The sequence below is a fragment of the Pseudophryne corroboree genome, chromosome 6, assembly GCF_028390025.1.
Source record: "Pseudophryne corroboree isolate aPseCor3 chromosome 6, aPseCor3.hap2, whole genome shotgun sequence".
NCBI lineage: Eukaryota > Metazoa > Chordata > Amphibia > Anura > Myobatrachidae > Pseudophryne > Pseudophryne corroboree.
The window spans coordinates 278989404-279006301 of record NC_086449.1 but is presented as its reverse complement, the minus strand read 5'-3'; the positions used below and the strand labels follow the sequence as shown (position 1 = coordinate 279006301).

General features: G+C 49.9%; 1 protein-coding gene across 2 annotated transcripts; it reads left to right on the top strand.

The window, feature by feature from the left end:
• The first annotated feature begins 1578 nt into the window (after positions 1-1578).
• LOC134932047 (uncharacterized) lies at positions 1579-11271 on the top strand. Of its 2 annotated transcripts, none has more exons than XM_063926074.1 (2): positions 1579-2667; positions 4585-11271. In XM_063926074.1, the coding sequence occupies exon 2, from the start codon at positions 5524-5526 to the stop codon at positions 6484-6486; it is 963 nt and encodes a 320-aa protein (XP_063782144.1). In that variant the 5' UTR covers positions 1579-2667; positions 4585-5523; the 3' UTR covers positions 6487-11271. The 2 variants fall into 2 exon arrangements, with proteins under 2 accessions (XP_063782144.1, XP_063782143.1); XM_063926073.1 differs by having other exon boundaries at positions 4582-11271.
• Positions 11272-16898: the final 5627 nt, after the last annotated feature.

The following is a 16898-nucleotide window of genomic DNA, read 5'->3' as shown; positions in this document are numbered from 1 at the left end:
TTTGTTATTCATATTTACTATGGGGACCGCATTGCAGAATGAATCAATAATCTATTGATTTATGAGGCAATATGGGCGCCATTAATTATGATTGGTATTAGTCCGTTAGAATTAAGTGATCTATTTTTAAAGTTGGACATACATTCATTGAGGCAATTATCACATATTGTTATAATAAGATATATGTAATAAGTAGCTATCTTTAACAGTTCCTGTTTAACTGTTGTTATGGTGATGGGTACACACTGACGTCACACGCTAATTGCGTGATGACGTCACTTCAAAGCGGCGGTCCGGGGCGGAAAGCCCGCCGACAGCCGCGTTATGAGCACTGGTGTTAGTATTTAAGGTATGTATTTTCTTATTCTATTTGTAATCCTGACGAAAATGTACTAACATTGAAACGTTGATTGACTATCAAACCGGCTACATTGATTTCTTGACGGAGTGCCGCACCCTGGTCTACATATGTAAGTGTGAGGATTCAGATTACACTTGTGAGGGCACCCGCAACAGTTATCTATTATTAATGGAGTGCCGAACACCACTGTTGTTTATATATATATATATATATATAGAGAGAGAGAGAGAGAGAGAGAAAGAGAGAGCGCACTGTACTCAGAAGTACAAAGAACCCAGCTCACCATACCAGCATATGTAGCAGACAGCCAACAACCCAATCCACACTCAGCTATGGCATGATTAGTCAATAGACTCCCAGGTCCCAAAGAATCCAGTGCGTACCTAAGAATCTTTTGACTAATTATGACTGCCGTGCACTGAAACAGCTGTTGAGCTGACCCTGCTGCCTGGGAATCATGGATTTTTGATAAGTACTTTGGCATTCACATTCTCAACCATGAATTCTTGGTTTGTACTTTTTCTAAGGCTTTTTTTTCTACTGTTATTGAGATGCTTTATATATAAAGGTTGTTTTGCATATCCAAAGAATGTGCTGGCTTGTTCTTCTCTATATGCAACATGGTAGGAAGCCTTGCACTCTCCTTTTTATATGTGTTATGTGTGCAGACTGTCTAAATCGCTTGTAGTATATATATATTATAAGGGCACGGTCGTGCCCTTATATTAAGGCTGAATCGAACAAACGGAATTCTCCCATAGGGAACTTCAGAGATGGGGGCATGGTGTTTGAGGGGCTACACCTCAAACGTGATTAGACGTACTGAGCTGAAATTTGGCATGGACGCGTAGAATCGTCACCCGGTGCTGCATGCCAAATTTCAGGGCAAAATAATAAAAACTGAGGAATTGGGAGTAACCTAAAGTTCCAACTGTCAGTTTTTTTCTGCAACTTCCTGTATGGCTAATTGACAACGTTTTCCTATAGAGTGAATGAGGAGATTTTTGGGAAGGCATAACTCAGGGTAGAGGACAAAGAAAGACTTGGGGTTTGTTTTATTAGACAGAGTATGTCCCAGTGTAGTGCCTTTTGGGGTTGTGGTTTTTGAGAAAGTTATAGTTTTTTTTTAATTAAGTAAAATATGCCCCATTTTAAAGATAGGGCTTTTCAATTTGTTGCGCCTGCGCAGTGGCCGCCAGCAGGGGGTGTACAGAGAGTAGCTTCACTTGAGTGGAGCAATATGGCTGATCACTCCTCACATAGCCAATTTATTTTGTGATTATAAAAATAATTAGATCTATATGTATTATACAAAATGATTGGGGGGTGTTTTGGGACTGAGTGGATGCTGTCTGAGTCTTTTTTTAGCTATGGTGTCGTGTCAGTAAAAATATATTACATCCGTATTGTGCTGTGAGCGTGGCCAGGCAGTTTAGATGACGTCACTTAATTTATTCATGTGTGTGCCGCAATGCCAGATGGGGCGGCAAATTCAAATGTGCTCTTCTACTCTATGTGACTGTGTACATTGCTGCCTGGCCGGCCGCCCTGTTACTGCTGCACCTGAAGCTGCCACACAGTAGCAGCAGCACAGGACATGTGACAGGAAGACAGAGCGGGCAGCTAGTCGCCCCTGCCTGTCCCCATCACGATTGCCTCTCAGCAGTGACAACCTCGGCAGAGTGTTCCTGGGCCAGGCTCCCAGCAGCGCTGTGCACTAGTGATTCATGCGCTCGCTGGGACCGGTGCAAAGACTGCAGTTCGCCGGCGGGTAGCCTGATCTGTGTAACCCGCTGGATCTGCAGTGACTGGCTTCCACTACCTGCGGAGGCATGAGAATCGGAGGTTACCAGCAGCTACTGGGGATCCTCTGTGACCCTATCTCCCGCTCTATGCTCCTCCTCTACCTGACACTCCAAGAGCCGGGAGGGCACCGGCCACCTGTACCGCCCCCTGCTGATGACAGTATTTTGGGTGTGGGTGGGTTACTATGGTGCGAGTGCCGGGCAGGAGGCACAGGACACATGCCCACTGTCAGCGCTCGTCATATGCTCCAGAGTCCTGGCCCTAGCTATAGGCAACTACCTAGGACATGGGGAAATCCTAGGGCCTGCAGAGCAGCACGGCATACTACTGTCAGTGTCAGCACAGCTGTGAAAGTGAAACTACAGAGGAGTCCGATCAGGGGGCGTGGCTACACGGGTCACTGCTGCCTTCCTGCAATGTGGGAAACTGAGGGGAGGAATGGCTCTGAGCTGCAATACTGGACATTGTGATATGCTGCCATGTAATTGTCATGTGTTAAGGTAAGGGAGGCACCATCTATAAGTGAACATGTATGTATAAGTGTGTGGCTGTGAGTATATATATGTGTATAAGTGTGTGGCTGTGAGTATATATGTGTATAAGTGTGTGGCTGTGAGTATATATGTGTATAAGTGTGTGGCTGTGTGTATATATGTGTATAAGTGTGTGGCTGTGTGTATATATGGGTATAGGTGTGTGGCTGTGTGTATAGGTGTGTGGTTGTGTGCATATATGGGTATAAGTGTGTGGCTGTGTGTATATATGTGTATAAGTGTGTGGCTGTGAGTATATATGTGTATAAGTGTGTGGCTGTGTGCATATATGGGTATAAGTGTGTGGCTGTGTGTATAAGTGTGTGACTGTATATTTGTACAGCTGTGTGTGTGTGTGTATATATATATGTGTGTGTGTGTGTATAAATGTACGGCTGTGTGCATATATGGGTATAGGTATATGCGGATGTATGATTGCGTCAGAGTACGGATGTATAAGTGCACCAGCGTGCGGCAGTATGAGAGCGTCAGCGTGCGGCAGTATGAGAGCGTCAGCGTGCGGACGTATGAGAGCGTCAGCGTGCGGACGTATGAGAGCGTCAGCGTGCGGACGTATGAGAGCGTCAGCGTGCGGACGTATGAGAGCGTCAGCGTGCGGACGTCTGAGAGCGTCAGCGCGCGGACGTCTGAGAGCGTCAGCGCGCGGACGTCTGAGAGCGTCAGCGCGCGGACGTCTGAGAGCGTCAGCGCGCGGACGTCTGAGAGCGTCAGCGCGCGGACGTCTGAGAGCGTCAGCGCGCGGACGTCTGAGAGCGTCAGCGCGCGGACGTCTGAGAGCGTCAGCGCGCGGACGTCTGAGAGCGTCAGCGCGCGGACGTCTGAGAGCGTCAGCGCGCGGACGTCTGAGAGCGTCAGCGCGCGCGGACGTCTGAGAGCGTCAGCGCGCGGACGTCTGAGAGCGTCAGCGCGCGGACGTCTGAGAGCGTCAGCGCGCGGACGTATGTGCGGTGAGCGGACGTATGAGAGCGTCAGTGAGCGGACGTATGGGAGCGTCAGTGTGCGGACGTATGAGAGCGTCAGTGTGCGGATGTATGAATGTAAGAGCATCAGCGTGCGGTTGTTTGAGAGCGTCAGCGTGTGGATGTATGAGAGCGTCAACGTACGGATGTATGAGAGCGTCAACGTACGGATGTATGAGAGCGTCAGCGTGCGGATGTATGAGAGCGTCAGCGTGCGGATGTATGAGCGCGTCAGCGTGCGGATGTATGAAAGCGTCAGCGTGCGGATGCATGAGAGCGTCGGCGTGCGGATGCATGAGAGCGTCGGCGTGCGGATGCATGAGAGCGTCGGCGTGCGGATGCATGAGAGCGTCGGCGTGCGGATGCATGAGAGCGTCGGCGTGCGGATGCATGAGAGCGTCGGCGTGCGGATGCATGAGAGCGTCGGCGTGCGGATGCATGAGAGCGTCGGCGTGCGGATGCATGAGAGCGTCAGCGTGCGGATGCATGAGAGCGTCAGCGTGCGGATGTATGAGAGAGTCAGCGTACGGATGTATGAGAGAGTCAGCGTACGGATGTATGAGAGAGTCAGTGTACGGATGTATGAGAACGTCAGTGTGTGGATGTATGAGAGATGCAGTGTACGGATGTATGAGAGCGGCAGTGTACGGGTGTAGGGATGTACAGCAGCGCCGTAACTACGTGTGTGCCATTGGTAGTAAGCGCCGCTGCAGCAGTCCCCTCTCCTTCAGCATTGGCTGCCCGGCGCTGCTGTGAATGCTGGGATGCGCTTCCCTCATCCCAGCATTCACAGCAGCGGCCAGCCAATACGGAAGGAGAGGGGACTGCTGCAGCGGTCTACTACCAATTACATAGCGCTGCAGCGGCTCCTGTCCCCCTCCCTCCTCCTCCTTCTTCCCAGCAGCTGCCCGGGATCTGCCACCACGAGGAGCCTGACTGCCAGCGAGGAGAGATGGTAAGTATTTATCTCTCTCTCTCTCTCTCTCTCTCTCTAATATGTCCTAGAGGATGCTGAGGACTCCAAAAGGACCATGGGGTATAGACGGGATCCGCAGGAGACATGGGCACTTTAAGACTTTAAATGGGTGTGAACTGGCTCCTCCCTCTATGCCTCAGTTAGATTCTGTGCCCAGAGAGACTGGACACACACTAGGGGAACTCTACAGAGTTTCTCTAGAAAAGACTTTTGTTAGGTTTATTATTTTCAGGGAGCACTATTGGCAACAGGCTCCCTGCATCGTGGAGCCGCGCCGCTGTCCCCCTCACAGAGCCTGAAGAAAGAAGCCGGGTGAGTAACATAAGCAAAGAAGACTTCAGTGAAGGCGGCAGAAGACTTCAGATCTTCGGAGGTATCACGCAGCGGTCACGCTGCACGCCATTCCTCCCACACACAAGCGGCACTAAATGGGTGCAGGGCGCAGGGGGGGCGCCCTGGGCAGCAATTAAACCTCTTTTAAGGACAGGCACAGCAGTATACAGTGCATAGGCACTGTATACAGACCCCCGCCAGTATAAATAAAAGGGGGACACTAGCGCGCCATTTAGGGGGCGGGGCTTCGTCCTCCAGCTCTAATCAGCGCCATTTTCTCTTCACAGCAAGCTGGTCATGGCCCTTCACTTCTGTCACAAGTAACAGGGTGCAAAAACAGGGGCGGTGCACAGCAAATTTGGTGTTGTATATATTTATATATAAAAGTGCTGCTAGGTCTGGGACATTGTATATTCCTTCAGACCGGGTGAGGCGCTGGTCGTCAGCTGGCATACTTTCTCTCTGAAGGACCTTACTGTGGGTCTGTCCCCTATAGCCCAGTGTGTTAGTGGGTGTCGGTACGTGTGTGTCGACATGTCTGAGGCTGAATGCTCTTCCCAGGAGGAAGCTGGTGTGGGGGCGGAACAGAATGTGGGAGTAAATCTGTCCGCACCGCCGACTGCTGATTGGGTAGATATCTGGAGTGTCTTAAATGCATGTGTGGCTTTGTTGCATAAAAGATTAGACAAATCTGAGTCTCAGAACCAAGCATGGAGACAATCAATGGGAGATGTTTTGTCACAAACTCAGACCCCCTCGGGGTCACAGAAATGTTCGTTTACCCAGATAGCAGACACAGATACAGCCACGGATTCGGACTCCAGTGTCGACTATAGTGATGTCAAATTGAATCCTAAACTGGCTAAGAGCATTCAGTACATGATTGTGGCAATAAGGGACGTATTACATATCCCTGAGACAAGGGTCTGTATGTATAAGGGAAAGAAACCTGAGGTAACATTTCCTCCCTCTCATGAACTGAATACTCTTTTTGAAAGGGCTTGGGAAAATCCTGATAAAAAGTTACTGATTCCCAAGAGAATTTCTATGGCATATACTTTTCCCTCTGAGGATAGGGTAAGGTGGGAATCCTCACCCACGGTGGACAAAGCTCTAGCACGGTTGTCCAAGAAGGTGGTGCTACCGTCCCCTGACACTGCAGTCCTAAAGGATCCTGCGGATCGTAAGCAGGAAACTACCTTGAAATCTATTTATGTCACTATGGGTATGCTGCTCAGGCCGGCCGTGGCATCGGCATGGGTGAGTAGCGCTATTGAAAAGTGGGCAGATACCTTGTCATCTGAAATAGACACCATGGATAGGGATAGCGTGCATTTGAAGCTGGGTCATATTAGGGACGCAGCGGTCTATTTAAAGGAGGCTGCGAGAGATATTGGCCTCTTGGGATCAAGGGCCAATGCCATGGCAATCTCAGCTAGGAGAGCGTTGTGGACTCATCAATGGAATGGTGATGCTGACTCTAAAAAGGCTATGTAGGCTCTGCCCTATAAAGGTGGCGTTTTGTTTGGTGAAGGCCTCGCGGACCTGGTATCTACAGCTACTGCGGGTAAGTCATCTTTTCTACCTTTTGTCCCTCCACAGCAAAAGAAAACGCCTCAGTATCAGATGCAGTCCTTTCGGTCTAATAAATTCAAAAAAGGACGAGGGTCCTCCTTCCTTGCCGCTAGAGGTAAGGGAAGGGGAAAAAGATCGCCGGCTGTGGCAAGCCCCCAGGAGAAGAAGTCCTCCCTGGCTTCTACCAAGTCCACCGCATGACGCTGGGGATTCGCTGCGGGAGTCCGCACCAGTGGGGGCACGTCTTCAGCTCTTCAGTCGGATCTGGGCTCAATCAGGCATGGATCCTTGGGTGCTGGAAATTGTGACCCAAGGGTACAAACTGGAGTTTCAAGACGGGCCCCCTCACCGATTTTTCAAATCGGTCTTGCCAGCTTCTCTTCTGGAAAGGGAAGTAGTGTGCGCTGCAATACATAAGCTATGTCAACAACAAGTCATTGTCGCGGTACCCCCGTCACAACGGGGAGAAGGGTTTTATTCACGCCTGTTCGTGGTCCCAAAGCCGGATGGCTCGGTCAGACCGATTCTGAACTTAAAATCCCTCAATCTGTATTTGAAAGATTCAAATTCAAAATGGAATCTCTCCGAGCAGTGATATCCAGTCTGGAAGGGGGGATTTTATGGTGTCAGTCGATGTTTACCTACATGTCCACATATATACTCCACATCAATCTTACCTGAGGTTTGCTGTTCAGGATTGTCATTACCAATTTCAGACGTTGCCGTTTGGGCTTTCCATGGCTCCGAGGATTTTCACTAAAGTAATGGCGGAAATGATGGTGCTCCTGCGAAAGCACGGTGTCACAATTATCCCGTACTTGGACGATCTCCTGATAAAGGCGAGATCAAAGGAGCAGTTACTAAGAAACGTTGCGCTCTCCCTGACAGTGCTGCAACAACATGGTTGGCTCCTGAATTTGCCAAAGTCACAGTTGGTTCCGACAACACGGATGTCATTCTTGGGCATGATTCTGGACACGGACCTGCAGAGAGTTTTTCTCCCGGTGGAAAAAGCTCTGGAAATCCAGAACATGGTCAAAGGGATTCTGAAACCGGCAAGAGTGTCGATTCATCAATGTACTCAGGTGCTGGGGAAGATGGTGGCGGCCTACGAGGCCATTCCGTTTGGCAGTTCCATGCCAGGGTGTTTCAGTGGAACCTGTTGGACAAGTGGTTCGGGTCTCACCTGCACATGCACTGGAAAACAAGCCTATCTTCCAGGAACAGAGTTTCTCTCCTGTGGTGGCTCCAAAGTTCTCACCTCCTAGGGGGACGCAGGTTCGGGATCCAGGATTGGATCCTGGTGACCACGGATGCAAGTCTCCGAGGCTGGGGAGCGGTCACACAGAGGGAAATTTTCCATGGAAAATGGTCAAGCCAGGAAGCTTGTCTGCACATAAACATTCTGGAATTAAGAGCCATCTACAACGGCCTTCTACAAGCGGAACATCTCCTGTTGGACAACATAACAGCAGTGGCGTACATAAACCACCAAGGCGGAACAAGAAGCAGAGCAGCGATGGCGGAGGCCACAAGAGTTCTCCGCTGGGCGGAAAAACATACAGGCGCTCTCTCGGCGGTCTTCATTCGAGGCGTGGACAACTGGAAAGCAGATTTCCTCAGCAGACACGATCTCCATCTGGAGAGTGGGGTCTTCATCAAGAGGTCTTTGCAGAAGTGACAAGTCATTGGGGAATTCCTCAAATAGACATGATGGCGTCTCGCCTCAACAAGAAACTTCAGAGATATTGTTCCAGGTTGAGGGACCCTTAAGCCAGTGCGGTGGATGCCCTGGTGACGCCCTGGGTGTTTCAGTCGGTCTATGTGTTTCCTCCACTACCACTCATTCCAAAGGTGATAAGCCTCATAAGAAGAACAGGGGTTCAGGCGATACTCTTTGTTCCAGATTGGCCACGGAGGGCCTGGTATCCGGATCTTCAGGAACTGCTCATAGCAGATCCCTGGCCTCTTCCTCTAAGAGAGGATCTGTTACAGCAAGGGCCGGTTGCGTTTGACGGCATGGCGGTTGAACGCCAGATCTTAGCCCGGAAGGGTATTCCCGGTGAAGTCATCCCTACACTGCTTAAATCAAGAAAGGAGGTAACGACGAAGAATTATCACTGTATTTGGAGAAAATACGTGTCTTGGTGTGAAGCCAAGAAGGCTCTTACGGAAGAATTTTAGCTGGGTCGTTTTCTACATTTTTTGCAGGCCAGTGTGGATGCGGGCCTAAAGTTGGGCTCCATTAAAGTCCATATTTCGGCCTTATCGATTTCCTTTCAAAAAGAATTGGCCTCCCTTCCGGAAGTTCAGACTTTCGTGAAGGGTGTGCTGCACATCCAACCTCCATTTGTGCCCCCGGTGGCACCATGGGACCTTAACGTGGTGTTGCAGTTCCTTATGTCACATTGGTTTGAACCTTTACAGAAGGTTGAGTTAAAATTCCTCACTTGGAAAGTGGTCATGCTATTGGCCTTGGCATCCGCAAGAATTAGTGGCCTTGTCTCACAAGAGTCCCTATTTGATCTGCCATGTGGATAGAGCGGAATTACGAACTCGTCAACAATTTCTACCAAAGGTGGTTTCTTCATTTCACATGTACCAACCTATTGTGGTGCTTGTGGCTACTGAAGCTTTGGCTGATTCAAATTCTCTCGATGTAGTCAGAGCTTTGAAGATTTATGTCGCCAGAATAGCTCGTATTAGGAAAACAGAGGCACTGTTTGTCCTGTATGCTCCCAACAAGATTGGGGCTCCTGCTTCTAAACAGACTATTGCACGTTGGATATGTAATACGATTCAGCATGCGCATTCTATGGCTGGATTGCCGTTACCGAAATCGGTGAAGGGCCATCGGTGAAGTGACAGAACGGGACCCGGGAACGGAGGAGACCGGCTGCTGCAGGAGAAGCGCGCGGACTGAAGGAGAAGGAAGACGCGGCGGACTGAAGGAGACGGAGGACGCGGACACAGAGGACCAGGCCTGAGGTTGTGGAAGGAAGAGACGCGGTCACCGGCGGCAGGTAGTTACCTGCCCCCGGCGGTAAGTGTAAAACACACAGCCTATGACCACACAACCCAGAGCCGCACATAAGAGGGGACTGACAGGCGGGACGCCGCACTAGTCATACCCCAAACATTCAAATAGGACGCAGTTCAGAGGGCACATAGGCATCCACCACACCTATGGTAAAGGTGACCCACAGGGTACACCTGACATTTACCTGAGCTGGGGTCCAATCGGTATACCAATAGGAAGGTATACCTTGCAAAGGGTAGTCTGCAGGACACACCTGACAGTGGTGAAGGAACTGTGGGACAAGGACCAAACACAATATTGAAATTAGGATGCTGACCTAATCATATCTAATTTACAAATAAAGAGTTCAGATAGAAACCATATCAGATTGATCATTGGTGCAAAACCTACAATCAGGCGCAAACAGTCAACACAATCACTTATCCAAGTACCACTCCCATACCGCAATACCCTATATTCCCATTTTTCCCTTATATCCCCCCCAGAGCGCGCTGACCATGCCAAATCATACCAGAAAGGTGGGCTTATCTTGGGCGGCTGCCCGAGGGGTCTCGGCGTTATAGCTTTGCCGAGTAGCTACTTGGTCGGGTTCAAACACTTTTGCAAAATTCTACAAGTTTGATACCCTGGCTGATGAGGACCTCATGTTTGCTCAATCGGTGCTGCAGAGTCATCCGCACTCTCCCGCCCGTTCTGGAGCTTTGGTATAATCCCCATGGTCCTTTTGGAGTCCCCAACATCCTCTAGGACATAGGAGAAAATAGGATTTTAATACCTACCGGTAAATCCTTTTCTCTTAGTCCATAGAGCATGCTGGGCGCCCGTCCCAGTGCGGACTTTGGGGGTCATTCCGAGTTGATCGCTCGTTGTTTTTTTCCGCAACGGAGCGATCAGTCGCTAACGCGCATGCACAATGTCCGCAGTGCGACTGCGCCAAGTAATTTTGCTATGCAGTTAGGTATTTTACTCACGGCATTACGAGGATTTTTCTTCGTTCTGATGATTGGAGTGTGATTGACAGGAAGTGGGTGTTACTGGGCGGAAACTGAGCGTTTTATGGGTGTGTGTGAAAAAACGCTGACGTATTTTTTAAAAACGCGGGAGTGGCTGGAGAAACGGGGGAGTGCCTGGGCGAACGCTGGGCGTATTTGTGACGTCAAACAGGTACGATACTGACTGAACTGATCGCAATGGCAGAGTAAGTCTCGAGCTACTCAGAAACTGCTAAGAAGTGTGCTAATCGCAATATTGCGAATCCGTCGTTCGCAATTCTAAGAAGCTAAGATTCACTCCCAGTAGGCGGCGGCTTAGCGTGTGTAATGCTGCTAAAAGCAGCTTGCGAGCGTACAACTCGGAATGACCTCCACTATCTGCAGTTCTTGCTATAGTTATTGCTTATGTTACACAAAAGTTCTGTTTCAGTTGTGATCAGCCTGTTGCTGATTTTGGTTCATTCCGTTAACTGGTATTTGGTTAAAAGCCATGTTGTACGGTGTGTTGTGGTGTGAGCTGGTATGTATCTCACCCTTAGTTAACAAAAATCCGTTTCCTCAAAATGTCCGTCTCCCTGGGCACAGTTCCTATAACTGAGGTCTGGAGGAGGAGCATAGAGGGAGGAGCCAGTTCACACCCATTTGAAGTCTTAAAGTGCCCATGTCTCCTGCGGATCCCGTCTATACCCCATGGTCCTTTTGGAGTTCCCAGCATCCTCTACGGACTAAGAGAAAAGGATTTACCGGTAGGTATTAAAATCCATTTCTCTAACGTCCTAAGTGGATCTGGGGACTTCGTAAGGACAATGGGGAATAGACGGGCTCCGCAGGAGATAGGGCACTCTAGAAAAGAATTAGGTCTACTGGTGTGCACTGGCTCCTCCCTCTATGTCCCTCCTCCAGACCTCAGTTAGAATCTGTGCCCGAACGAGAAGGGTGCACCTTAGTGAGCTCTCCAGAGCTTGCTGAGAAAGAAAAGTATTTTGTTAGGTTTTTTATTTTCAGAGAGCTTCTGCTGGCAACAGACTTTCTGCTACGTGGGACTGAGGGGAGAGAAGCAAACCTTACCAACTGCGGGATATGTTGCGCTTCTTAGGCTACTGGACACCATTAGCTCCAGAGGGATCGAACACAGGTACTAACCATTGGCGGTCCGATCCCAGAGCCACGCCGCCGTCCCCGTCGCAGAGCCAGAAGCAAGAAGCACGGCGTAGATGAAGAAATCGGCGGCAGAAGACTTCAGTCTTCAAACAAGGTAGCGCACAGCACTGCAGCTGTGCGCCATTGCTCCCACAGCACACCACACACTCCGGTCACTGTAGGGTGCAGGGCGCAGGGGGGGGCGCCCTGGGCAGCAATAAGGTACCTTTGGCAAAAGTAAGCAGACATACAGGTAGGCACTGTATGTCTGCATGAGCCCCCGTCATTTTTTTCACACAAAATCGCGGGACAGAAAGCCACCAAGAAGGGGGCGGGGCTTCTTCCTCAGCACTCACCAGCGTAATTTTCTCTTCACAGCTCCGCTGGAAGGAAGCTCCCCAGACTCTCCCCTGCAGAATCACGGTTGAGGGGTGAAAAAAGAGGGGGGGGCACATAAATTTAGGCGCAAAACAGATAATACAGCAGCTACTGGGTAAACACTGAGTTACTGTGTTTTTTCCTGGGTCATATAGCGCTGGGGTGTGTGCTGGCAAACTCTCTCTCTGTCTCTCCGAGGGGCCTGGTGGGGGAATTGTCTTCAAAAGAGCTTCCTCTGTGTGTATGGTGTGTCGGTACGCGTGTGTCGACATGTTTGACGAGGAAGGCTATGTGGAGGCGGAGCGGGAGGAAATGAGTGTGGTGTCGCCGCAGCCGGTGCCGACACCGGATTCGATGGATATGTGGAAGGTTTTAAATGAGAATGTTAATTCCTTACATAAAAGGCTAGATAAAGCAGAAGCCTTGGGACAGTCTGATCTTGCTACGCAGGGGCCGTCAGGGTCTCAAAAGCGTCCACTATCCCAGGTTGTTGACACAGATATCGACACGGAGTCTGACTCTAGCGTCGATGATGAGGAGGCCAGATTACAACCTAAAATGGCCAAAGCTATAAGATATATGATTATAGCTATGAAGGAGGTGTTACACATCTCTGAGGAAAGCCCTGTCCCTGAGAAGAGAGATAATATGTTTGGGGAAAAGAGACAAGTGGTGACCTTTCCCCCGTCTCATGAATTAAATGAGTTATGTGAGAAATCGTGGGAATCACCAGATAAGAAACTGCTGATCCCCAAAAGGATGCTAATGGCGTACCCCTTCCCGCCATCGGACAGGTTACGCTGGGAATCCGCCCCGAGGGTAGACAAAGCGTTGACACGCTTGTCTAAACAGGTGGCGCTACCGTCACAGGATACGGCAGCCTTAAAAGATCCTGCAGATAGAAAGCAGGAAGCTATCCTAAGGTCCATATACACACATTCGGGTACCGTGCTTAGACCGGCCATTGCGTCGGCATGGATGTGTAGTGCTGTAGCAGCATGGGCAGATATGTTATCTGAAGAGATGGAAACCCTGGACAAGGATACTATATTACTGACACTGGGGCATATAAAAGACACTGTCCTGTATATGAGGGATGCTCAGAGGGACATTGCCATGCTGAGCTCTAGGATAAATGCTATGTCGATTTCAGCCAGAAGGGGCCTGTGGACTCGACAATGGACAGGTGATGCCGACTCTAAGCGGCACATGGAGGTTTTGCCTTACAAGGGTGTGGAATTATTTGGGGAAGGTCTGTCGGACTTAGTGGCCACAGCTACGGCTGGAAAGTCAAATTTTCTACCATTTATTCCATCACAACCTAAGAAAGCATCGTATTATCAAATGCAGTCCTTTCGTTCACAGAAGGGTAAGAAAGTCCGAGGTGCGTCCTTTCTTGCCAGAGGCAAGGGTAGAGGAAGGAAGCTGCATAACACAGCTAGTTCCCAGGAACAGAAGTCCTCCCCGGCTTCAACTAAGTACACCGCATGACGCTGGGGCTCCACAGGTGGAGCCAGGGTCGGTGGGGGCGCGTCTCCGAAATTTCAGCCACCAGTGGGTTCGCTCACAGGCGGATCCCTGGGTTATTCAGATAGTATCCCAGGGGTACAGGCTGGAATTTGAAGAGATACCCCTCGCCGCTTCCTCAAATCGGCTCTGCCAACGTCCCCCATAGAAAGGGAGTTGGTGGTAACTGCGATTCACAAATTGTATCTCCAGCAGGTGGTGGTGGAGGTCCCCCCCCCCCCCCTTCAACGGGGGAGAGGGTATTATTCCACAATGTTTGTGGTACCGAAACCGGACGGTTTGGTCAGGCCCATTTTGAACTTAAAATCCCTGAACGTTTACCTGAAAAGGTTCAAGTTCAAGATGGAATCGCTGAGAGCAGTCATTGCGAGCCTGGAAGAAGGGGATTTTATGGTGTCGCTGGACATAAAGGATGCTTACCTGCATGTCCCGATTTATCCACCTCATCAGGAATACCTCAGGTTGGTGGTACAGGATTGTCACTACCAATTCCAGACGTTGTCGTTTGGTCTCTCCATGGCACCGAGAATATTTACCACGGTAATGGCAGAAATGATGGTGATCCTGCGAAAGCAAGGAATCACAATTATCCCGTACTTGGACGATCTCCTTATAAAGGCGAGGTCCAGCGAACAGTTGCTGATCAGTGTAGCACGCTCTCAGGAGGTGTTACAGCAACACGACTGGGTTCTGAATATCCCAAAGTCGCAGTTGATCCCTACGACTCGTCTGCCCTTCCTGGGCATGATTCTGGACACAGACCAGAAGAGGGTTTATCTCCCGACTGAGAAGGCTCAGGAGCTCATGACCTTAGTCAGAGACTTATTAAAACAAAGACAGGTGTCAGTGCATCAATGCACGCGAGTCCTGGGAAAGATGGTGGCATCATACGAGGCCATTCCCTTCGGCAGGTTCCATGCGAGGACCTTTCAATGGGATCTGTTGAACAAGTGGTCCGGATCACATCTACAGATGCAGCGGCTGATCACCCTATCCCCCAGGGCAAGGGTGTCTCTGCTGTGGTGGCTGCAGAGTGCTCACCTTCTCGAGGGCCGAAGATTCGGCATTCAGGACTGGGTCCTTGTGTCCACGGATGCGAGCCTCCGAGGGTGGGGAGCAGTCACGCAGGGAAGAAATTTCCAAGGCCTGTGGTCAAGTCAGTAGACCTGTCTGCCCATAAACATCCTGGAAATAAGGGCCATATACAACGCCCTAAGTCAGGCAGTAAACCTGCTTCGAGACAAATCGGTGCTGATTCAATCAGACATCACCGCAGTGGCTCATGTAAACCGTCAAGGCGGCACAAGGAGCAGGGTGGCGATGACAGAAGCCACCAGGATTCTCCGTTGGGAGGAGAATCATGTAAGAGCACTGTCAGCAGTGTTTATCCCGGGAGTGGACAACTGGGAAGCAGACTTCCTCAGCAGGCACGACCTCCACCCCGGAGAATGGGTACTTCATCCAGAAGTCTTCACACAGGTGTCAGACCGGTGGGAACTGCCACAAGTGGACATGATGGCGTCCCGTCTAAACAAAAAGTTACAGCGGTATTGCGCCAGGTCAAGGGACCCTCAGGCGATAGCTGTGGACGCACTAGTGACACCGTTTGTGTTCCAGTCGGTTTATGTGTTTCCCCCTCTTCCTCTCATACCCAAGGTACAGAGAATCATAAGAAGAAGAGGAGTGAGAACAATTCTCATTGTTCCGGATTGGCCAAGAAGAGTTTGGTATCCGGATCTGCAAGAAATGCTCACAGAGGACCCATGTTCTCTGCCCTTAAGACAGGATCTGTTACAACAGGGGCCCTGTCTGTTCCAAGACTTACCGTGGCTGCGTTTGACGGAATGGCGGTTGAACGCCGGATCCTAGCAGAAAAGGGGATTCCGGATGAGGTTATTCCTACGCTTATAAAGGCTCGGAAGGTTGTAACGTCTAAGCATTATCACCGTATATGGCGAAAATATGTTGCTTGGTGTGAAGCCCGGAGGGCTCCTACAGAGGAATTCCAGCTGGGCCGGTTCCTTCATTTCCTACAATCCGGAGTGTCTTTGGGCCTAAAATTGGGATCCATTAAGGTCCAGATTTCGTCCCTATCCATTTTCTTTCAAAAAGAACTGGCAGCTCTTCCTGAAGTTCAGACCTTTGTGAAGGGAGTGCTGCATATACAGCCCCCGTTTGTGCCTCCAGTGGCACCTTGGGATCTTAACGTGGTGTTGGGTTTCCTAAAATCACACTGGTTTGAACCACTAAAAACTGTGGAGTTAAAATATCTCACGTGGAAGGTGGTTATGCAGCTGGCTCTGGCCTCAGCCAGGCATGTGTCGGAATTGGCGGCTTTGTCACATAAAAGCCCCTATCTGGTTTTTCATATGGACAGGGCAGAATTGCGGACCCGTCCACAATTTCTGCCCAAGGTGGTGTCATCATTTCATATGAACCAACCTATTGTGGTGCCTGTGGCTACAGGGGACTTGGAGGATTCCGAGTTACTAGATGTAGTGCGGGCTTTGAAGATTTATGTGACCAGAACGGCCAAGGTCAGGAAAATGGAGTCGCTGTTTATCCTGTATGCATCCAATAAGTTGGGTGCTCCTGCTTCAAAGCAGACTATTGCTCGCTGGATCTGTAACACGATTCAGCAGGCTCATTCTGCGGCTGGATTGCCGCCTCCGAAATCAGTAAAGGCCCATTCCACAAGTAAGGTGGGCTTCTTCTTGGGCGGCTGCCCGAGGGGTCTTGGCATTACAACTTTACCGAGCAGCTACTTGGTCGGGATCAAACACATTTGCAAAGTTCTACAGGTTTGATACCCTAGCTGAGGAGGACCTTGAGTTTGCTCATTCGGTGCTGCAGAGTCATCCGCACTCTCCCGCCCGTTTGGGTGCTTTGGTATAATCCACATGGTCCTTACGGAGTCCCCAGCATCCACTTAGAACATTAGAGAAAATAAGAATCTATTTCTCGTAGTCCGTAGTGGATGTTGGGCGCCCGTCCCAAGTGCGGACTTCTTCTGCAATACTGTATATAGTTATTGCTTAACAAAGGGTTATGTTATGTTACATCAGGTTATCTGATGTTTTGTATTGTTCATACTGTTAACTGGGTTTGGTTATCACAAGTTATACGGTGTGATTGGTGTGGCTGGTATGAGTCTTACCCTGGATTCCAAAATCCTTTCCTTGTAATGTTAGCTTGTCCGGGCACAGTTTCCTTAACTGAGGTCTGGAGGATGGACATAGAGGGAGGAGCCAGTGAAC

Bases quoted from the DNA above. Each gene is read 5' to 3' on its own strand.
- LOC134932047 (XM_063926074.1), top strand. From the start codon at position 5,524: ATGTCTGAGGCTGAATGCTCTTCCCAGGAGGAAGCTGGTGTGGGGGCG.